This window comes from Sciurus carolinensis, chromosome 5 (assembly GCF_902686445.1).
Source record: "Sciurus carolinensis chromosome 5, mSciCar1.2, whole genome shotgun sequence".
Taxonomy (NCBI): domain Eukaryota; kingdom Metazoa; phylum Chordata; class Mammalia; order Rodentia; family Sciuridae; genus Sciurus; species Sciurus carolinensis.
Window position 1 is genome coordinate 120,777,509 of NC_062217.1, and position 23,908 is coordinate 120,801,416.

Genomic DNA, 23,908 nt, shown 5'->3' on the forward strand with positions numbered 1-23,908 from the left:
CCACCATGCCTGGCTCAGCTTCCCCTCGTAAGACCACCCTGAAATGAATATAGTAAAAAGTAAGGCTTATTTTGCTTTTGAGAGTTATTTTCTTAGATAATCAAGAATTAATTTGTCATGTTCAGGATGTCTTAGTTTGTATTCTGCTGCTGTAATTGACATCCTAAGATTGGGTATAGGAAAATAAGTTTATTTCTTATAGTTCTGGAGGTTGGAAAGTTGAGAAATGGAACTGGCATCTGCTCGGCATCTGTGAGGGCCTTGTGCTGCATCACAACATGGGAGCGGGCAGCACGTGGTGAGACAGAGCAAGCATGCTGGCTTGGATCTCTCTTCCTCTTCTGATCAAATCACCAATGCCATGTTGGTACCTCACACTCACAATGTTATTTAATCCTAATTAATTTCCCAAAGAGCCCATCTGTACATACTTTGACTATGACTTCAGAGAGCAAAGTTTCCAACACATGAACTTTTGGGGGACACATTCGAACCACAGCACAGGGTGCTTGTTGAGGAATAAGGCCACCTATTTTATATGGAACTCAACCACCTGTGAAATAAAGTAAGATTGCCTGGTAAATGCTGGGCATAGTGGCACACACCTGTAATCCCAGCTACTTAAGATGCTGAGGCAGGAGGATCTCAAGTTTGAGGCCAGGCTAGGCAATTGAGAAAGACCATGTCTCAAAATAAAACAATAACAAAATCAAGGACTGGGGATGTAGCTCAGTGGCAGAGCAATTGCCTGGCATGTCAGAGGCCCTGGGTTCAGTCCACAGTAGCCCCCAGTCCCAATCGAAAAAAATGGCCTGAGCCAGGCTCAACATTGCATGTATATAATCTCAGTGACTCAGGAGGCTGAGACAGGAAGCTCACAAGTTTGAGGCCAGTCTCAGCAACTGAGTGAAACTCTGTCTCAAAATAAAAAAGGGCTGAGGATATAGCTCAGTGGTAGAGTGCCCTTGGGTTCAATACCCAGTACCAAAAAAGGATTAAGTTTGGAGTACCTTTTGCCTTTTTAAATAAACATGCTTAATGTAGAAGTTAAGGTTTAGGAAAAGGCACAGGTCCTCCTTAGTTAATGGACGAAGTTTCAGACAAGAAGATGCCCCCGCCCGGCCCAGAATGACCCACAGAAGCACTGTTAGCGCAACCCCCACCCCCACAGTGTGAACCACGTGCTCTGATGGTTGTCCTCTGATTGGTTGCCCACACTGTCCCCAGAACTCAAATGATTCTACTCAGCCGGCTGAGGCAGGAGGACTCCTAAGTTCAAGGCCAACCTGGGCAATTTAGCTAGACCTTGTCTCAAACTTAAAAAAAATACAAATAAAAAAGGGCCAGGTGCAGTGGCACACGCCTAGAATCCCAGCGGCTTGGGAGGCTGAGGCAGGAGGATCGCAAGTTCAAAGCCAGCCTCAGCAATTTAGCGAGGCCCTAAGCAACTCAGCGAGACTCCTCTGTCTCTAAATAAAACATAAAAAAGAAGGACTGGGGATGTGACTCAGTGGTTAGGCGCCTTTGGGTTCAATCCCTGGTACCAAAAAAAAAAAAAAAAAAAAAAAAAGGCTGGAGCCACATGTCCGTGGTAGAGTGCCCCTGATTTCAGTCTCCAGTCCTGGGAGCAGGGGGAGGGGGAAGAACAAACCATAGAGACACAAAGAGAAAGAGTAAGTGACCAGCGTCGCTCAGCTGGTGGATGGGGACCTGAGTATTTCTCATGGTCCTGTCTATAGCCTGAAAAGAGGACTAGGGAGATGAGGCTGGAGGAAGGCTTGTTGGAGAAAGGAACTGTTGGTTGCCATGTACCAGAAGAACAAATGCTTATGAACATTGCAAATGGCTTTTTTAAAATCACCATGGCCCAGAAAGGGAAAAGTGAGTATCCAAATGAGAAAAAGCCCCCAAATTACCATTTTCAGGCACAAATTCTAATACCACTCTGAGACTCTGCAGAAAACTTATTGAAGCTATTGACAGAACTATTGTTTTGGTGCCAGGGTTTTTAAATTGGGGATTAGGATGAAAAGGGAGCAAAGAGGAGGACTAAAATTTCAGGCTGAAACCAGTATTCCCTGGTGAAGAACTTGCTGGGTTTGTGAGTTTGGGGGCTGATTCCTGCATTCCAAAGAGGAGTCCGGGCGCAGGACCCACTTCTGGCTGATTCTGAGGGGCTTCTGAGGGAGTATGACGGGCAGGCTTTTGTTCGTGAACCCCAGCTATTCAGAGATTAGATTCCAAGGCCCAGTCCTTAGCAGGAAATGGGAAGGAATCAGCAGGAAACTCAAAACAAGGGAAGGGAAACTCCTCCCTCTGTCAAAGGACAGGCAAGGGTGAACATGAAATGGAAAGTGGAACATGTGCTCTAAAGTGTCTGGGGAGTGTTAGGGACAGGGCACATGCTCCCAGGGAGACAATATGTCAGAAATCACTGTGGCTGTAATAAGGAGGCTCAGTCTTCCAGAACTCTGCACAGCATCCCCAGGACCAGGGAAAAAGGCTGCTCCTCTGTGCCCAGGGCAGGGGTGGGAGCAGTGGCTTACATGTTTTTACTTACAGCCCCCATGGGAGGAAAACCACCCCTTGTTCCTGATTTCTGGTTATTCAAGGCCAGGTGACCCAAAGGCAAGTTGATGATTTTTACTTGGAGAAAAGATAAAAGTATGCGTGGAACCAAATCATAATAGTTGGTATAAAGGAGCAGAGGAATGCAAGATAATTTGTTTGTTTAACTAAGTTGGTTTTGTTTTTTTTTTTTTAAATCAAAAATCCTCTCCATACTTTTGGGGCAGAAGGGAAGCCAATGCAAAAACTGAGTGAAGAAGAGACTGTTTATCTGAAATGAGACGACTCATTCTGGTGGACGAAGACTCAGTGTGGAAGTTCCACTTCTCGAGCTTGGTTCATGAGTTAGGCTGCTCCTTGATGAAAAGAAAATCGAGAACTTTTGTGTGGAAGGTGCTTAGAGATGAGAAGGTGACACCTGGCCCTCTGTTCTCATTAGTGGTGTGGTACGCTCTTACAGTCACCAACCTGTGTTGAGATTGTCACCTGAAGAAAGGAAAAACAAACTGTCCTGAATGTTGATTCTGCTGTTTTGATGGAAAAAAGAAAAAAAAAAATTTTTTTTTTTCTAATAGGCAAATGGCAAACAACAGTACTTTAGAAAAAGCAGGCCTGGGGAGAGTCCAGTGCAGTTTCATAATGGGTATGAATAGTTATTTTTGCTGCTTTCCTTTTCTTTCTTTCTGGGTTTTGATGTGGATCTTTTTCTATTTGTTCAGGAAACTGTGACGTGTGTTCTGGGCAGGGTTTGAGGTTTTGGAACCTTTTCTAAAAGGGACAGAGAGCACCCTGCTGCATTTCCTAATTGTGGGCTGGCGTGCTGGAGTGAGCTGGTCATGATGCAGAAGGTTCTCAAGTGTAGTAGCCTGGTCCTGGCTCTCACTCTCATCCTGGTTTTGGAATCTCCAGTCCAAGGTAAGACTCAGGAAACTGTAACATTTTCTGTAAGCCCCCGAGGCCGCAAATTATTGTAACTATTTTAATACAAGGTACAGGCAGACTATCATATTGTAGGAAAGGAGCAAAGATGAAGGATTTAATGAATGTGGCCAAACTCCTTTGTGTGGGTTCAGTTGCATCTGGTACCAAGAAAAATTAAACTCTGAGGCAGGTGCAGCCATGTCAATTCTTACAGTGATTGAGATGTGTTGTTTATTTTTGGATGAAAATGTGCAATTTATTAATTTTTGAAGCCAGGAAAGGAATTAGGAAAAGGACCCATGTGCCTGCTCCATGGAGATGGCACCTTGGAATGTTCTGGAATTTCTACCTATTCCTGGATATCTATACCAACTCCAAGTTTGAAAGCATTGTGGAGGTGTCATTATTTCGACACTGGGAGATGCTATTTTTTAATTAGGGTGAATTTGGAAGTGTATTTTTTTCTTTTTCTATTTCAGTTGTCATTGTAAATTCAATTATGGTTAGACATAGTTAATGCAAATCTCAGATTTTAAGGAAAGCCCAAAGAATGTTAGGATTTGTGCTCTTACTCAGATAAACATCACATTTGAAAATATCTTCTTAGCTTGGTCTATGATTTAGGTTGTTTTGTTGGACCGAAACAACTTGAAATCTTTAATGACTAAGAAAATGAAAATGCTCAGTTTATAAGAAAAATGCAATTTCTTTTCCTTCGGTAAATAAGGAATCTTGTCTAAATAAGGCAGAAGACCCCAGCCTAATAAGTAGAAGGCAGAACTTATAGTAGAAAAACATTAAGTTCCCTCAAATGGTAAAGGAAATGTTGAGTCACAGTGACACACATGTCCTGGATTTGCTTCTTCGAAGTGACTTCTAACTGTCATGTTCTTACTTCCTGTGGAAATGAAATCTTACAGATGATCTCAGAGAAATTCCTCATATATTGGAAATTCGTAAAATCATCTAGTTATGCATTGGAGGAAAAACAGCAAGTAATGTTACTGAAACATTTCCATTAATCTACTTATTTTTAAAGTGTAAATGTACAGAATGAGCTTTTCTTGGATCCTTTGGGGAGAATCTACAGCCTGATGTAATAATTCCCTAATAACCATGTGCTTTGACAAGGTTAAAAGTAGCGAAGCACATATTTGTGGCACAGACGTGAGTGACCAGTTGGTGCTGGGTATATTCCTACCAGAGTCATCTAAGTTTTTATATTTTCAAAATTTCCCAGAAATGTCACATTTTTGCACTGACTCAATAGGTAAGTCCAGAATGAAAAATAAAACCTTTCCTTTTATATGTATTCAGAAGAAAGAAACCATCATGAAAGTATTGAAGGTACTAACATTTATGTAGATTTCACTCTTTGGTGGAAAAGGAAACCAAGAAGGAGACAAATGAATGAACTGAAAAACTAGGGTGTTTCCAAAGGGAACTTGGGCTTGGGCTCAAGGACTAGTGCTCACATTGAACATGAGGGGAAAAGAGATGCCTTGCCTGCGTTAGTGATGCAGTAAGAGGCTGAGGGGCAGAGCCAGGACTCCATCTCAGTCCCACGCGATGCCAGATACAATGGGATAACATTCTCTCCCACCTTTAAAAAAAAAAAAGTTACCAAGCCCTGCGTGATGGCACATGCCTGTAATCCCAGTGTTGGGAGGCTGAGGCAGGAGGATCGCAAGTTCAAGGCCAGCCTCAACAATTTAGTGAGAACCTAAGCAATTTAGTGACACCCTGTCTCAAAATTTAAAAATATAAAAAGGACTGGGGATGTGGTTCGGTAGTTAAGGGTCCCTGGGCTCAATCCCTGGTACCAACAACAACAACAACAACAAAAACCCCACCAAAATAAAAAAACACTTTACTGAACTTATTGGTTTCAGATTAACAAGGCTTTTGGTGTGTTTTGTTGAGCACATTCAAGCCCTCTTAGGTTCCTGCATTAGTTTGCTTGGCCCACCATAAACAAAGTACCACAGACCAGGTGGCTTAAACAACAGAAATTCATTTCCTCTCTCTTCTGGAGTCTAACATCCAAGATCAAGGTGTTGCCAGGTTGGTTTCCTTCTGATGCCTTTTTCCTTGGTCCTCAAGTGGCCTCTCTTGATCTGTGTTCTATTATTCTATTCTGATAAGGACACCTGTCATGTCAGATTAGGGACACCCTAATGACTTCATCTGAACCGCATCTGCAATGACCCTCTTTCCAAATCATGTCACATTATGAGGTTAGGACTTCAACATGTGAATTTTGCAAGGGATATCATTCAGCTACAGCATGATTATTTCTCAACACCCAAATATACAAGTGATGTAAAACTGTCTGCTGAGTGGAAAGAAATGAAAGGGCAGTGACGTGTGACAGAGGATGGAGAGAGCAGATGGGTGTCTATGTCCTGGAGGCTCCAGGGCATTATTGATGAGGTCTGAATTCCAGCAGTGTGTTATCCCTTTCTTTTCAAAGATGCCCATAAATAGAGAAAATGGAAAATCCATGAGCAGGTGTGACCAAGGGGCCAGGGCCAGCCCGTGTGCTCACACCATATTGTCTCCTAGATCACAGCACTGATCCCACCCACACGGGCAGCTGTTTGTAAAGGGAATTCACACCGATTCTCTGGTAATGATCGCATTCGCTAGGAGGAGGAAATAGCACCAATTGATAGAGGGAAAAACTGGATCTAAAATTCATCATCTCTTTTGCTCTTTATATGAGCCTTTTGCAAACTATGCATGGGTTTTGCCCAAGGCCCATTACAACTAACTCATGGCAAAACTAGTCATCCAACGTCAAGTCCAGCCTTGACTTTCTACTACAAGTTGTGGCTAAGAGGTTTTTTAAAATTTAAAACAAAAACATCTCAGGGCGCAATGGCACATGCCTATCATCCTGGCAACTTGGGAGGCTGAGGCAGGAGGATCAAAAGTTCAAAGCCAGCCTCAGCCATTTAGTGAGATCCTAAGCAACTTAGTGAAAACCTGCCTCTAAATAAAAAAGAGCTGTGAATGTGGCTCAGTGGTTCTGTGTCCCTGGGTTCAATCCCTGGTACCAAAACAAAACAAAAACAAAAACAAAAAAACAACACCAAAGCCCTTCCTCTGACTATAGCCTGGCTATATTTACTACTGACTTGAGGGAGAAATTGAAACTAAACTTGGAGCTTTTTATAACTTGAAAAACCATGCAAGAGTCGGAGAAGCTTATCCAGCTTGTGGAATTGGTACACCAGTAGGAAGTAACTTCCACTTAGATAATGACAGTTGCTTAAACACTCCCATTTTGAATGAATCAAATGGTCTTTTTTTCTCTCTATGACAGTTTCTGCTTAAACTTCTGTTACACACCTGCAATAAGTTTCCATTAAGAATAAGAAGTTAGTAAATTGTGATTATGTTAGGGAAAAAAATGGTAGCATTACATAAAAGAAATACAAAGATCTAGTGGAGAAAGTTGTTTGGTAACATTTACTCATAGAAAGTGTGTTGATAAAACAGAACCGGTGAAAATATGTGTGTGGGTACAGGGGAAGTAGAGGGTGGTGAGGGAAGGGATTTTTTTCTTTTTGGGGCACTGGGGATTGAACCCAGGGACACTTTACCACTGAGTTACACCCCTGGCCCTTTTCCCTTTTTATTTTTTATTTTGAGACAGATCTCATTAAGTTGCTGAGGCTGGCCTCAAACTTGCAATCCTCCTTCCTCAGCCTCCTGAGTTGCTGGGATTAGAGATGTGCCCCACCTTGCCCAGTTGGAAGGGATTCTTCTTTTTTTTTTTTTTTTTTTTTGGGTGCTGGGGATTGAACTCAGGGCCTTGTGCTTGCAAGGCAAGCACTCTACCAGCTGAGCTATCTCCCCAGCCCTGGAAGGGATTCTTAATAAAAATCATCCTTTCTCCTGGAATCCATTACACAGTGACCCAGCAGATCCTCTGTCATTGGGGCCTTTTATGAAGATGTTTCTGACCATGAGGGCATTCCCTTTTATTTTTAAAATTATGATAATCATAAGACGTTTACCTCAAACATAAGAAAGTCAAGATACTCTCACAACTTCAGGAGTTAGAACCTTGAATTTTCACATCCTGCCAGCACCTGTAGATAGCTATGTCAGGAATTTTGTGTCTGAAACTATGTTCATTATTTTAAAATATCTTCAACAAATTCAATAGACTTTTGGAGTGGGAGGATTTCTATCTCTGATTTTTAACAGCTTTATTAAGAGGGAGTTCACATACCATACAGTTCACATTTTGGAGTATATGGTTTGACCTGGGGTTCGTGTCTCAGAGGTAGAACACTTGCCCAGCATACAGAAGCCCTGTGTCCAATCCCCAGTACTGGGGGGAAAAAAGTAAGATATAATTCAGTTGTTTTTAGTACATTCACAGAATTGTGCAACCATCATCATAGTTGCTTTTAGAACATCTTCTAAGCTGGGCATGGTGGCACACGCCTGTAATCCCAGGAGGCAGGAGGATCGCGAGTTCAAAGCCAACCTCAGCAACTTAGCGAGGCCCTAAGCAACTCAGCGAGACCCTGTCTCTAAAACAAATATAAAAAAGGGCTGGGGATGGGGCTCAGTGGTTAAGCACCCCTGGGGGTTCAATCCCTGATACCAAAAAAACAAGCAAACAACAAAAACAAAAAATACAAACATCTTCTAACCCTCCCAAAAGAAACTCCTCTTTATAAATTTTAAAAACTGAGATTCTGAACTTGGGGGGTAGTTTTGTATTTTGGGAATATATGTTGTTAATTTGTCAAACTTGTAGTTGTCCTACTAGTGAAAAGATGCAGTCTTTCACTGGGGTGCCCCCTCATAAAGCATTCATTTAGGGCTGGGGGTGTAGCCCAGGAGTAGAGTGCTTGCCTCACATGCAAAAGGCCTGGGGTTTGATCCCTAGCACTAGAAAAATAAATAAACAAACAAACAAATAGCATTATTTAATTTTTCAATTTTTCTGTTAAATTTCCCATCCAATAAAACATTTTCTCACCTTTATATTCAGTGCATCAGCTACATGTAGAGGCAACTGTCTAGACTAATTTGTCCAATACTGTAACCAGGAGCCACCTGTGACTACCAAACTCTTGAAATATGAAACTCCAAATTGACACATGCTGTGAATGTGAAATATATTTTAATTTGAAGACTTAGTTTGAAAAATAAGAATATAAAATTCCCCATTAATAACTATTGTCTTGTCCTCCGGTATAGCTTGGTGGTTCAGCACTGGCTTAGCATATTCGAGGCCTTGGGTTCAGCCTCCAGTAATGAAAAAAAAAAAGAAAACCCCACAAACTTTTATATTGATTATGTGTTAAGTGATATCCTAGAATAGCGAGTTAAAAAGACTATTAAAATTAATTTTACCTGCTTCTTTTTATTTTTTGAAATATGCCTGCTAACACATCTCACACCGCTTTAGTTGATTTCATGTTTCTATTGGACAGCGCTGTCTGGATCCCATAGGTGTGAAGACATCGCCCTCTGCTGGAGGAGATGTTGGATTTTCGTTTTACCAACAGAGTTTCCTAAGCAGTAATTAGATACCAAATTATTACTGCCTCAGGAAAGAATCGGAAAAGGAGATAAAATGTAGTTGATATCTACCATGTGTAAAATTTTGTGCTAGATGCTTCACATACTTTTATTGCACCTAAACAGGAACTCGTATTTTTATTTTTTCATTTATTTTTGGTATTGAGGATTGAATTCAGGGATGCTTTACCCTGGAGCAACATCTGCAGCCCCCTTTGTTTTTATTTTGAGTCAGTATCTTGCTAAATTGCTGAGGCTGGCCTTAACTTGCGATCCTCCTGCCTCAGCCTCCTGAGTAGCTGGGATTACAGGTGTGTACCACCATGCCCAATTAACTGGGAATTCTTTACTGTAGTATTTCTCATATTTTTGTGTAATTTTTCCCATTTTCCCCAATATCTGTTTGAAAGATGATAATTTGAGAATCAGAAAGGTACTAAATAGCAGAATGACAACTAAGATTTTTAAATTCTGGTGTCTCTACACGTTTTCTACTATTGGAGGTAGTTTGTTTTCATTTTCATCAGAGAAACTAGCATTCGAAGGGCTCTGCCATGGTGCTAGGTATCATTCTAAGAACCTAATGTTTACATCCACGATGGTGCCCATTTTACAGATGAGGAAGTCGAAGTATGGAGAGGTTAAGTCAGCCAAAGTCACACAGCTGGTAATGGGCAGATCTTGTGATGCCATCTTGCCTGCCTCGTTCCCAGAACACTTTGGATAACTAGTTCCCACACGAGACGCTGTAAGCTTTACTCAGGAACCGTAGGGAAGACTGATAGAATAGCAAACCTAAAAAAGAGAAAGGGACAAACTGGCTGGCTAAAAGTGGAATATTTATTTTCTTTCCAAATCAGTCTTTTAAATGTTTATATTTTAGAGTAATGTTGTCTGTTATGGCAAGTTAGGGAAAAAAATCACCAAAGACTCTACCACCAGTCATTTTTGTGCAATTTCTCCCATTTCCCCCAACATATTTTCACACATTTTTATTTATTTATTTGCTCACTTATTTATTTTGGTACTGGGAATTGAACCCAGGGGTGCTTTACCTGGGTTTACTGAGCCACATCCACAGCCCTTCTTATTTTTATTTTGAGACGGTGTCTCACTAAGTTGCTGTGGGTCTTGCTAAATTGCCAAGGGTGGTTTTGAACTTACGATCCTCTTGCTTCAGCCTCCTGAGTTGCTGGGATTATGGGCACCTGGGCATCTGGCAACAACTACTTTTTAACTGTTTGGTTAATATCTTCTCTCGAAAGGGTACCTTGTCATTTTTCCAAGGGTTTATATTGTTTTGTGCTGGGCTTCTCTGCTTGGCAGGAATTGCAGACAAGCTTCTTCTTGCTAGGTGGTTACTAGTGCTTGAAGCACTTGTTTGAATAAAATATGTGCTTGGGGGGAGGACATGAACTATTTGAAGGGTGGTGCAGTATTTCTCACCACCAAGTTTCTGTCCTTGCTAAACTGAGTCATGAAGAAAGTATTTCATGAACTAATAAAGGGTCTCATATAGCCTTAGAATACCAAATTTGAAGACTTTTCTATTGAAATTAAATTCAAAAGAAGCAGTGATACTTAACCATTCCAACCTCTCTGTTCCTCTGTGAATAGTTGAGTCTTAGCTGCGTTTGGTGGTGCACGCCTGTAATCCCAGCAACTTGGGAGGCCAAGGGAGGAGGAACTCTCAAAGCCAGCCTCAGTAACCTATTGAGGCCCTAAGCAACTCAACAAGACCCTGTCTCTAAATAAAATACAAAGAAGGGCTGGGGATGGGGCTCAGTGGTCAAGTGTTCCTGATTTCAATCCCCAGTACACCCCTCCCCTTGTAAAATAGGTGAGTTTTGTTCTTGTGAAATCTCTGAAGAGAAAAAACTTTGATCTACTTTTCATTCCTAAGAATGCAATATGTCCCTAAACACAAGACCCAGGACTCTGTGATGGCTTGGATACTTCTAATGCACTTCTTAACCTTTCTGAGCTAGATTTGTCTCATCTCTCTAAAAAGAGGCTGACTTTGGGATCAGGTACAAGTTGGAATCCTGAATCCTCTACTTAGCATCTTTGTGGCCTCAATTTTCCATTGAGAAAAGTGGAGAAAGTAGAACAAAAATAATAATAATCCCAGGAGTGATAGCACACACCTGTAATCCCAGTGACTTGGAAGGCTGAGGCAGGGGGATTGCCAAGTTCGAGACCAACCTGGGCTACTTGGTGAGGCCCTAAGCAACCTGTCTCACATAACAAATAAAAAGGATAGGGATGTGGCTTAGTGAATTCAATTCCCAGTAAAACCTACAAACAAATAATAATAATAACAGTGTTATCCATGTTTACTACGTGCCTCGCACTATGTTAAAGCCTTTACATGAGTTTTTAAATCTAATTTTTGTGACAAGTTTATGATACTTTCATTTTACAGTAGGAGTTCCAGGAAGTTTAGGTTTCATAACTAGCCAGTAGCAGAGCTGGCATGAATATTAAACTCTGCTACTTTATAGGAATGCTGTAAATGTTGTTGGTTTATAAAAGGCAGGTGCATAGTGAGTGCTGTTGTCTTATTCATGGGCATAAAACCTGTTTGTGCTTCACCTTCTACCAAATTTAGAATCCATTTAATTTAAAAACTTCTGGTTTTAATCCATTTAATTAAAATCAGAGCAATTCAACGCTGTGGAAGCGATACTTATTTCCCACGGGGTTCTTTGTTCGGGCAGGTTATCCTATGCGGAGAGCCAGGTACCAGTGGGTACGCTGCAGTCCCGACAGTAACTCTGCAAACTGCATCGACGAAAAGGGACCTCTGCTCAGCCTCGCTCCAGGTGAATCTAACAGGATCCCGCCTACAAGGACTGACCCTTTTTCGTAAGTGGACTTTGTTTTTAAAGAAGTTATAGTTTCACAATGTCTGTTGAAATCTTGACGTGGGATGGAAGGACCTCCCCACCAAGCTTCAAGCTTCTGCTTTGGTCATTTGGATTTTACTGTGCAGTTTAGATTTTACTGTGCATTCCTTGGTAGAACTGTACCACATATGCTGGCGTATAAGATGAACAAGTATAGGCATTTTGTCTATGTTTTTGCAGAATTTGTTGTGGGTTACAGACAAGCATTGAGTGCTTTCACCAACAGAAACTAAAAATGACTGAAGGTTGTTTTATTTATGTAAGTAGAGTATATTATATATTAGAATTCAATTGAGTCCATCAGGTATTCTAACAAAATGTGGTATGTTGGGACAATAGGATATTATTTAGCCATGAGAATGAAATACTGATATATGGCCGGGTGTGGTGGTGCACGCCTGTAATCCCAGTAGCTTGGGAGGCTGAGGCAGGAGGATCAAGAGTTCAAAACCAGCCTCAGGAACTTAGTGAAGTCCTAAGCAACTCAGCAAAATATAAAAAAGGGCTGGGGATGTGTCTCAGTGGTTGAGTGCCTCTGGGTTCAATCCCCAGTACCCCCCCAAAAAAAGGAAATACTGATATATTCTACAACATAGATGAACCTTGAAAACATTAAACAGAAGAAAGAACCAAGCACAGAAAGCCATATATTATATGATACCATTTATCTGAAATGTCCACCATAACATAACTCTAGGGACAGAAAGAGATTATTGGTTGCCAGGGGCTAGAGAAAGTGATGAATAAGGATGATTGCTACTGGATATGGTTTTTGTGGGGGAGGGTGATTAGAAATATTCTGGAATTGGTGATTAAAAAATTAGGGAAGAAAAAAATAAATGGCATGTCATGTAGCATAAAAATCAAACCCGTTCTTGGTCAATAAAGCCTGCTTAAACTTGGAAATTGCCCCACTAGGAACTCAAAAGTAACCAAATATTGAATTATATAAGTCATTTACTTTAATGAACATCAAATTTATACAGCATAGAGCAACAATGTGTGAAGAAAATGGTTATCAGCAAAGTTGAAATCTTCAAGCTCAAACCTAGAAAATCACTCTTTTCAAAGCCAGGTCAACCATCATGCCTCAGGCCATTGTCATCAGGAGGCTTGTGATCTTCACCAACAGCTTTCACCATATTAGAGATGATATGGTTGCAATTCTCAAAATGCAACTCTGTCGTCCTGCCCCCGTGTTCTCACTTTAAGTTTATAGCATGAAGTCTGAACTTCATATTATAGCATCCTCCATTCCCTTTAAGTCATAGGGTTCACTAATAATTCATTTAAAACTAAAATATTAGAAGAATAACCCAAATTCTCTACAACAACTCTTCTTTCTTTTTTTTGTACTAGGAAAGGAACCCAGGGCCTCATATGTGCCAGACAACCGCTCTGCAACTGAGCTACTTCCAGCCTCCTGGTTTTTGTTTTTAATTTTGAGACAGGATTTCCCTAAGTTGCTGAGGCTGGCCTTGTACTTGCAATCCTCCTGCCTCAGCCTCCCCAGTAGCTGGGACTATAGGCACGTGTCACAACACTTGGCTCCAAAACCACTCTTCACATTATTTTTTCCTCTCCTATAACCTCTGTGATCTTCCCTTCATGAAGCCAGTAACTTTGCTTCTCCTTCCAACACAATGCTTTTCCTCCTGTCACCATGGAGGAAGGTCCCTGACGCACACCTATAATCCCAGAAGCTCAGGAGGCTGAGACAGGGAGAGAGTTCAAAGCAGCCTTAGCAACTTAGCAAGGCACTAAGTGACTTGCGAGACCCTGTCTTTAAATAAAATACAAAGTAGGGCTGGGGATGTGGCTCAGTGGTTGAGTGCCCCTGAGTTCAATCCCTGGTACACGCCCCCACCCCCACCCCCCTCAAAATGGTTTCTGCTTCTGTGCTTAACCTAGGCCCCTTGCCCTCTGATCTATCCCGTGTCCTTCCTGGTCCTGCTCTGTATGTGGATCAGGGAGGGCTGATCCCTGTGGTCTGCCTTCCCCAAGCATTCAGGTTTGTGGCTGACTTTGGCCAAGAGGAGTCACAAAAGGTAGATGGAGGAGATTGGCAGGAAGAGAACTCAGGTGGCACCGCTGACATGGGTTTGTCATATAGTGGCTTCAGCTCCCGCTGGATGCCCCTGCTCCCTGGGGCTCAGATAATATAGTCTTTTGCTATCCCTCCAACCCAGTACGCAAGTATTTTCCTGCTGTTGCTAACCCCCGAGTTACCACATCACCTCCTATTTGGCTTCACTTCTCCTTGAACACATGTATCAGCAGTCCCCTCTGTGTTAAGTATTTAGAGAAGTTTCCTGGTTGGTTGCTGCCCAACCCTCCCCCACTCACACCCACCTTCTCTACAACTCCAATTTGGCAGTTACCTCTCTGAATCTAGCATCTTCTTCCCAGCAGGAAACAGGCATATTTTAGTGTGTCCTGTTTAGGTATTTCTCTCTCTCTCTCTCTCTCTACCAAAGATTGAACTTGGGGGCACATAACCCCTGAACCACATAACCCTAAACCCCGGTCCTTTAGTATATTTTATATTTTTTATATTTTTTATTTGAAGATGGTCTTGTTGAGTTGCTTAGGGCCTTGATAGGTTGCTGAGGCTGGCTTTGAACCTACGATCTTCCTGCCTCGACCTCCTAAGCCACTGGGATGATAGGTGTGCGCCACCGTGCCCAGCATCTTCTTTTGAAATTCTTCCTTCTCTGTGCTTCCATGCCCACCTTATCATGGGTTTACTCCTGTCTCCCCTGGCTGTTTTCTCTTATGCTCAATTTTTAATATACTGGCTCTATTGTGGGCCCCCTTCTCAATCTACATGCTTTCTGCAGGTGACCTCCTCCTGTTACCTGGCTTTTAACACCATCTCTATGTGTCAATAACTACCAAATCTGATCCTCCAGGTGCATGCCTATAATCCCAGAGGCTTGAGGCTGAGGCAGGAGGATCACAAGTTCGAGGTCAGCCTTAATAACTTAGCAAGACCCTAAGCAACTCAATGAAACCCTGTCTCTAATAAAATATTAAAAAGGACTGAGGTTGTGGCTCAGTGGGTAAGCACCCCTGGGTTTAATCCCCCGTACCAAAAAAAAAAAAAAAAAAAAAAAAATTGAATATGAATATGCTGGTAAATGTATTGCTTAACTTGCTACAAAGAACTTCTCAAGAGTGAGTTTTGTTTAATCACTATAAACGGAAATTTTGTGGAAATTTTAAATTAGGAAAAAATGTCATCTGTTTAGCTAACTTTCTTGTTTGTCATTTCTTTAGGGAGAAAATGAAAAAAGGGGTCTTTTTTTTTTTAAAGAGTAAATTACAAATGTAGGATTGCTATGTTAGTGATGAGGAAAGTTAATACTGTTTATCTGAGTCTGCAATGGGTAAACATGGAATGAATATGTTCAGTGAGTTTGGTGTGATAAGCAAAGGCAAACATATAGGAGGGTTTGACTTGGTTTTTTGTTTTATAGCATCAAATAGTTCAGAACCTTTGAAAGAGGTACACTCATTTTGAATTTGAGCAACTGGGTAGCTACATTCATTTCTTTATCTTAAAAAATATAATCATATTCCCTATACATCAAACTTTACTTTTTTTTTTTTTTTTTCATATTTCAGAATGAGAAGATTCCAGAACTTGAATGATGTCTTCCCTCTTTCTGAGGACTATTCTGGATCAGGCTCTGGGTCTGGTTCTGGCTCTGGATCGGGATCTGGAAGCGGCTCTGGAAATGGTTTCCTAAATGAAATGGAACAGGAATACCAACCAGTCGCTGAAAACGATGCTTTCTATTACAACTTCAGGTCTTTCGAGAGGAATCAGCCCTCAGACAACCACAACTTGGGTCAAGACGGATTAGAAGAGGATTTCATTATATAAAAATGAGGGTTTCCCCACCTTGACACCTGGCGATGTATCCAGTGTTTTGTGTACTGTGGTTCAATGATCAGCCTTGGGACAAAGAGTTTTATAGAAATTTTTAAATATCTGAAAAAGAACCTTAAGCTTTATCACCTTTTTTCTCATAAATTCTTAAAGGATTATGCTTTAATGCTGTTTTCTATCCTATACCTTCTTTTTCTCTTTTTTGGCACTGGGTATCAAACCCAGGGCTTCACACATGCGAGGCAACTACTTTACCACTGAGCTACATCCCAACCCAAATACCTGCATTTTTTTGGGTTCTCTTGTTCAACCAACAACATTATGAAATTAACTAAACTCCCATGTGCATAAAGTTACTTTAAAGAAAAATTAAGCTGTTTTTAAAAAGTTCAGATTGAGAAGCAAATTGATAGGCAACATTTTATACCTCAATCTTCAGGCACCTGACTTATGAATTGTAGATCTATCCCTGTTCCTATGGGAAAATAAAAGATGAAACAGTGCATTTATAGAGTGGGAATTTGACATGGTGTACAGTGTGAAGAGTGGTGTTATACTGTGACCGCTGGATGCGTCGCAAAGCTGGAGGACATTGTTCATTGGGAAGTGCGATTGTTGTTATGATTAAAAACTTAAGACCCCAACTAAAGCACAGTTGAGCTTCTCAGTATTGCATACTGCTTTACCTTTTTTCCCTGGATATCTCCCATTTTTCAAATGTTATTCTATTAAAGCAGAAGTATAACCAAAGGGTTAAGCTGTCTGGGATCTCTTGTTCTAAACTGGGGAAATAGTTATTGTTGGTCAGATGTTTCTCTAGAAGTCTTAAATTTAAACTTTAAATCATGGCTTCCCTCTTCGTGGGGGTGAATGGTGGTCAGGTGCTCAATTAAGTGGAATCTTGATCCATGTCTGGTTCACAGTGGTCATTTTTCCAGTCCTTAAATATATCATTAAGGGCATATGCTTGGTAGTTAGCACAACCCCACACTGGTTTCTTGACCTGTGTAATAGGAGCCATGGCAATGGGGATGATGAACTAGAAACTTCTAGAAATGCTGTCTCTCTCCCTGTATGCCAATAAATCAAAAACAATCCTAGGGGAATGTCAGAGGTTAATAACATCTTTAAAAACCTAAAGAAAAAAGGAATGCTTGTCCCCAATGTGTTTCCATTTAATTCACCAGTCTGGGCCATGAAAAAACCAGGTGCCCCTGGAGGGTGACAGTGGACCATCACAAGTCCAGAGAAGTCTGAGTTCCATGGCAGCAGCTATGCCAGCTCTTGTACTTTTGCTGGAATTCTTGCACAGCTGCAGGAATGTGGTAGGTGGTCACTGATCTGGCAAATGCTTTTCTATCCCATAACTCTCCAAAAAAGAGGATCAAAAAGAGATGACATACCCTTCGAACCAACAACAGTGTATATTTACAGTCTCTTCCAAAAGCTTTGCTAACATTTCCACCCTGTCATAACATGGATCGAAGAGACCCGGACTGGCAGGACATCTCCTAGAATGTCATATCACAGTGGTCCATTGTATCAGTGGATCATGTGTCCCTGACCAGACCCCTGTGTCATCACCAGTGATGTACCAACACCTCTCAGCCCACATCCATGGTCACACACAAGGTTCCTTATGACCAACCGACAGAATAGAATTGAGTTCAGGCTTGGTTCACACATGGATTGGCCTAGTGTATAGAAACAAGCCAAAAAGGGACAGCAGCTGCGCTCCTGTGCCTATTAGGAGTGGCTTTGAAAAACAGTCAAGGGAGGAAGTGGGAAGCTCCCAGTGGCGGAGCTTCAGGGGTTGTTGTGGGTCACCTCTTACAAGTGGAAAGAAGAGCAACCTGAGGTTGGGACATAAGCAGTTTCATGGACAGTGGTGAATGTTGGTGTCAGTTGGTCAGGAGCCTAAACAGAAAGAAGACTGGGAGTTAAGAAGTCTGGGTTAAAGGCATGTGTATAGATCACTGAGAGATGTCAAGAAGTGTGAAGATCTTTGTATTGGATGTTAATGCCTATCAGAAAGTAACCATTGCAGAAGAGGCAGTAAACTATCCGATAAAATGACTTGGGCAGATGTCAGTCTCTGTCACGGATCACAATGAGCTCATGAAGTGGCAGGAATGGAAACTCCCATTGGCCAGCTAGCTATTGATGCTGCCAAATGTCCAATATGCTAGCAACAGAGGTCACCCCTGAGCCACTGATAGGGTACCATCTCTGAAAGAGCCCCGGGTGGCAAATTGACTATAGCAGGCTCCTATCCTGGAGGCTCAAGGGCTTTGTATACAGGAACAGACATGTATTTCAGGTACAGGTTTGCCTTTCCTGTCCCATGGGGTCTCCAGCACATTAATACCTAAGTGCTTACAGAATGTTTGATTCACCAACAGGATTTGCATAGAACATTGCATCATAATGTTACAAAAGGAGATGCAGCAGTGGGCACATGACTGTGGAACCCACTGAGTTTATTATGTACTGCATCACCTGACTTGGAACACCAGCCTCCAGAATGCAGAATACATGCTCAATCAACTTTTAAAAAATTGCATGATGCTGTGTCCTTAATAGGTAGAATATGTGGGTCCAAGAACTAAGGAGTGAAAGTAGGAGAGGACTCATTTTGCATCAAACCTAGCTTCCCATCACTGCAATGTTGTTTTGCAGATTTAGATATTATGGTTCTTTGGGGATATATTTCCACTGGGGGATACCTTAAGAGTCCTATTGAATTCCAGTGGCTTGGGAGGCTAAGGTAGGAGGATCACAAGTTCAGAGTCAACCTCAGTAACTTAGCCAAGGCTCTAAGCAACTCAGCAAGACCCTGTCTCTAAATAAAATATAAAAAAGGGTTCAGTGGTTAAACTGTAAAAAATAAAAAGAGTCCTAAAGAACATTAAGTATGGTTCTTTAAGCTCTTTGTGCCAAGGAATGAGTCAAGAAAAGTCACTGTCTTGGTGGGGTTACAGACCTGATCATGACTGGGAAGTAAGGCTACTGCTTCACGGTGGGGACAGAAGAGACTGTGTTTCACACTCAGGTGATATACTGAGGCTTCTTTTAGTACTTCCTTACCCAGTTCAGATGATAAATGGATAAATTCAGCAGTCAGGTCTGGGAAGGACCATTAGCTCAGATCCTCATATTTGAAGATCTGGGTCAGTCCTCCAATCAAACACCAGTGTTAGCCAGATGAGAAACAAAAACAGGTAATTAACAATAGAATAGAGAAGAAATTTGATAAGCTATAGTATTTTTTTTTGGGGGGGGGTAGGGACATTAAAGATTGAACCCAGGGGTGTTTTACCACTGAGTCACAGTCCCAGCCTTTTTCTATTTTCAGATAGAATCTCGCTAGGTTACTGAGGACCTCGCTAAATTGCCAAGGCTGTCCTCAAACTTGCGATCCTCCTGCCTCAGCTTCCTGCACCACTGGGATCACAGGAGTGTGTCACAAGGCGCACAACTATCAACTCTAGTCTTGATAGGCGCTGCATAGGCAGCAGCCTGCCCTACATTCCACTTAAGCTCCCGCTCATAAATTTTTCCCATGAAAAGAGTCTTTCAGTATCTTGAAGGAGGTGAGTGGCAGGGATGAACTTGTATGGATGCTGGACTGTGTTGCTCAGATTCCCTCTTCAGGACTGGAAGACTTATTCCTCCAGCTTCTGGAAAGGTTGGCTGATGGTTGCAAGCTCTTAGGTGAAGAGAACCATCTCATTCGAAGTCAGGGTACTTTCTCTGGACAGCTTGCAGCCAAAGACTCATCAGTGTGGGGGTACTAACCGCTCAGGCCTCATGCCCCAATTGAAACAACTCTGAAGGGATGTCTCAGCTTCCAGACGCTCTATGACATCAGCAGAAGCCTTTTTGCCATTTCACGATAGCTCAATTTACTCCTGCCTGATCCTTCTTCCTTCTAGTCTGCATAGGCGTTGATCCTAAGACCACTCCCTAATAAATATCCCCATGTTATTCTTCATCTGAGTCCACCTGTCACAAAATCTAACTCAAAGAAAGCATCTTTATGACAGCTGTTAAATTCTACTCTAATCTTTCCATTAGTAAATCTGTTATTTTTTAACAAGAACTTAGTGAAATTTTTTGCCCAGTAGGATGTTATGATTACGAGATCAATTTTTGACTCTTATAACAAGTATAGTGCAGCAGAGAAAAGAAGGCATGTTTTAGAAAATATGCATAGTGCTTTATGTTCCCAACTTAAGGCTAGATTTTATACATTGAAAGGGGAGGTAGATAGTCTAGATTAATTATATAAAAAAATTACATTTTTGCCAGATGCAGAGACTCATACACGTAATCCCAGTGTCTCAGGAAACTGAGACAGGATTGCAAGTTCAAGGCCAGCATCAGCAATTTAGTGGGACCCTCAGTAACTTAAGAGAGATCCTGTCTCAAAATTAAAAATAAAAAGGACTGGAAATATGGCTCAATAGTAGAGTACCTCTGGCACCCCAGCACCAAAATAAAATAAAAAAGTTGTTCTTAGGGACTGGGGATATAGCTCAGTTGGTAGAGTGCCTGCCTCGCATGTGCAAGGTCCTGGGTTCAATCCCCAGCACCAAAAAAAAAAAAAAAAGTTGTTTTTATTAAGATCTTAAGCGCACAAGGAAATGCAGAATATTTCTATCTTTTTGTTGTTGGTGGTTATAAGTTAATCATTATTTTGAGTCATTATCATTGTTTGTATAGCAGGCTAGCTATACTTGCCCTTAGGTTTGTGGATAAGAAAGAAAGAAAGCAGTGTATGTGACATGGTTAGGTGTCTGACACATAGTCAACCCCTAACAAATTATAATTAGGGGACTGAGGATATAGCTCAGTTGGTAAAGTACTTGCTTTGCAAGCACAAGGCCCTGGGTTCAATCTCCAGCACCACAAAAAAAAAAAAAAAATATATATATATATATATATATATATATCCATGTGTATATATATATATATATAATTATGAAAATATGTTACAGCTACTTCTAAAGATCAGTTTAAAGGTTCTACCCATATGTGAGGCGCTGAGAATACAGAGGGAAACAAAGGAATTGAATGTAAAATGTCAGTTGGTCTTGCCAGTAAATAGAAAGGTAGAGAGAGGGAAGTAAATATTATCAGGCAGAGGGGAAATAGTATATAATCCATCTGGGTTCTAATTCTTGCTTTTTACCTTGGGTTCTATTTGCAAATAAATCATTTATCCTAATTTTTTTTTTTTTTTTTGTCCTGGGGATTGAACCCAGGGGCACTTTACTGGAATCACATCCCCAGCCTCTTTTTATATTTTATTGAGAGTCAGGGTCTCACTGAGTTGCTTAGGGTCTTGCTAAATTGCTGAGACTGGTTTTGAACTTGGGATCCTCCCCTCAGCCTCCCAAGCTCCTGGGATTATAGGTGTGCACCATTGTGCCCAGTTTACCCTAATTTTAAAAATTAAATTTTTGGAGGGCTGGGATGTAGCTCAGCAGCAAAGCACTTGTCTTGCATTCGTAAAACCCTGGGTTCGATCCCCAGTTCCAAAAAGGATGAAAAAGAAATTATATTTTCGGGGTGGGGGGTGTAGGTTTGGAGGCTTCTTCCAATTTTTACTATTGAGTAACTAATTCATAGTCACTCTTCTTGTCTGATATTTTATAATCAACAAAACCCTCTGAAGACAAAGGAATGAACTGTTCAGACTACTCACAATAGAAAAAAAAAAAACTGCAATACATTTTATATTATATATTTTTTTCAGTTTCCAAAACCAGATTTAATGACATATAATTCACATAATATAAAATTCACATAGTATACAATTCAATGGTTTAAACATATTACATTATATTATTAATGTTTTAAAATTATGGTTAAATATATATATAGCAAAATTTGCCATTTTAACCATTTTATTTATTTTTTATTGAAATTCATTATTTTATTTAAAAAACTTTTTTTCATATGTGTATAGGGTAATTAGTCTGCCTCATTCTACCGTCCTTCCCATTCCCACCATCCCAGTCCTTCTCCCACTGCCCTCTGCATAATCTTCATTTTCCCCTACTTGCCCCCCACTATGGATCAGCATCTGCTTATCAGAGAAAACATTCAGCCTTTGGTTTTTTGGGATTGGTTTATTTCAATAGATATTTTTTCAGATCTATAACAATTATGAACAAAAATGCTAAGGCAGCAAAGAGAAGGGAATGATTGATTGTGCAAAAGTATTTTGTCTTTATTTCCTCAGCATGTTGTTCATTTCACTGTTTAAGTCACTGTTTAAAATATTAATACAATTGATCTTTCAGAACTCTCATCTTCTTAAGTTTTTACTGAACCAGGGTTTCTTAGCCAGTCATTATTGGCATTTTGGACAGGATATTCCTTTGTTGTAGAGGACTGACCTGTTGTTCTGTGGAATGTCTAGTAGCATTCCTGATCTCTACGCTCAAGTAGCATCCTTCCCTTAAATCTGACAATCAGGACATCTCCAGCCATTGTCAGATGTTCACTAGGGAGAAGACTTTTCTAGAGAACCACTGCACCAAACTTATGATTATTTCTGGATTGAAGTCCTATCAATTATGTTTTACCATAAAATGATATAGCGTAATCTATCATTAATCTAAGGGAAGTAGGAACTTACTTTATTTATTTTATTTATTTATTTATTGGCATAGGGGATTGAACCCAGAGGTGCTTAACCACTGTGCTTAACCACATCCCCAGCCCTTTTTACTTGTTATTCAGAAACAGGGTCTTGCTAAGTTGCTGAGGCTGGTTTTGAACCCGAGATCCTTCTGCCTTTCTCCCAAGCCACTGGAATTACAGGTGTGCTCCATCATACCCAGTTAGGAACTTTACTATCAGAATATCTCAGCTACTTATACATGATTTGTTACAGAGGAAATTACATCAATGACTTATACACAAATCCACATTTTTAGACATCTGCATGTTGATTATTGGATATTTTGTTTCTCTACATTCAAATGTACAAAATGTTAATTAAATAGGACTTTCAGAGAATAAGAAAGAGCTCTTGGAAATTAAAAATGTAAAAGTATGCATTAGTTACATATTGCTGTGCAATAAATTACCAAAAAACTTAGTGGCTTAAAACAATAAACTTGGACTGGGTTTGTGGCTCAGCCAGTAGAGTGCTCATCTAGCACATTCAAGGCACTGGGTTTGATCCTCAACACCACATAAAAATAAGTAAAATATGTGTACAACTACAACTTAAAAAATTAGAAAAAAAAAACTGTAAGCTTTTTTTTTTTTTTTTAATTTCGTAGTTTCTGTGGATCAGAAATTTGGGAGATTACTTGGGTGGTTCTGTAAAGGCAGTCTCTCGTGAAATTGCAGTCAGGATGCCAGCTGGGACTGTGATCATCTGAAGACTTGACTACGAAGGGACGTTCACTTTGCAAAACGGTGCACTCATATTGCTGGCAAGTTGGTCTTGCCATTCACAGGAGGTCTCATTTCTTACTTGGACCTCTCCATTGGGCCATATGACCTGGGCTACCTGACTTCTTTAGGAATGAATGATCCAAGAGAAAGAAAGTCAGAAGCTGCCACTTTAGTCTGTTGATTACATAAAGCAACCTTGACAGAATTTGAGATTATGTGATGGTATAAATACTGGAAGGCAAAGTCTTTGAGGACCATATTAGAAGATGGCTATCATAAAACAGAATAAAAGTCATTACAAGGTTTGGACCATGAAATTAGAAAAATCATGTAGATGGGAGAACAAAAAGACAGAGAAAACAGAAAAGAAAAATAAGAAAATAACAATGAATTCAGAAAACCCAATATATGACTGACAGAAGATTGAAAAAAAAGAACAGGCATGGTGGCACCCACCTGTAATCTCAGGGACTCTGGAGGCTGAGGCAGAAGGATGGCAAGTTTAAGAGCAGCCTCAGAAACTTAGTGAGATGCTAAGCAACTTAGTGAGACCTTGCCTCAAAATAAAAAATAACAAGGGCTGGGGATATGGCTCAGTGATTATGGGGCCTTGGGTTCAATCCCCAGTAAAAAAAAAATAAAATAA

At 40.7% G+C, this 23,908-nt stretch overlaps 1 protein-coding gene across 1 annotated transcript; it reads left to right on the top strand.

The window, feature by feature from the left end:
* Positions 1-3,327: 3,327 nt before the first annotated feature.
* Srgn (serglycin) lies at positions 3,328-16,593 on the top strand. Its single transcript, XM_047554075.1, has 3 exons — positions 3,328-3,483; positions 11,760-11,907; positions 15,576-16,593. The coding sequence occupies exons 1-3, from the start codon at positions 3,405-3,407 to the stop codon at positions 15,835-15,837; spliced, it is 489 nt and encodes a 162-aa protein (XP_047410031.1). The 5' UTR covers positions 3,328-3,404; the 3' UTR covers positions 15,838-16,593.
* The last annotated feature ends 7,315 nt before the right edge of the window (positions 16,594-23,908 follow it).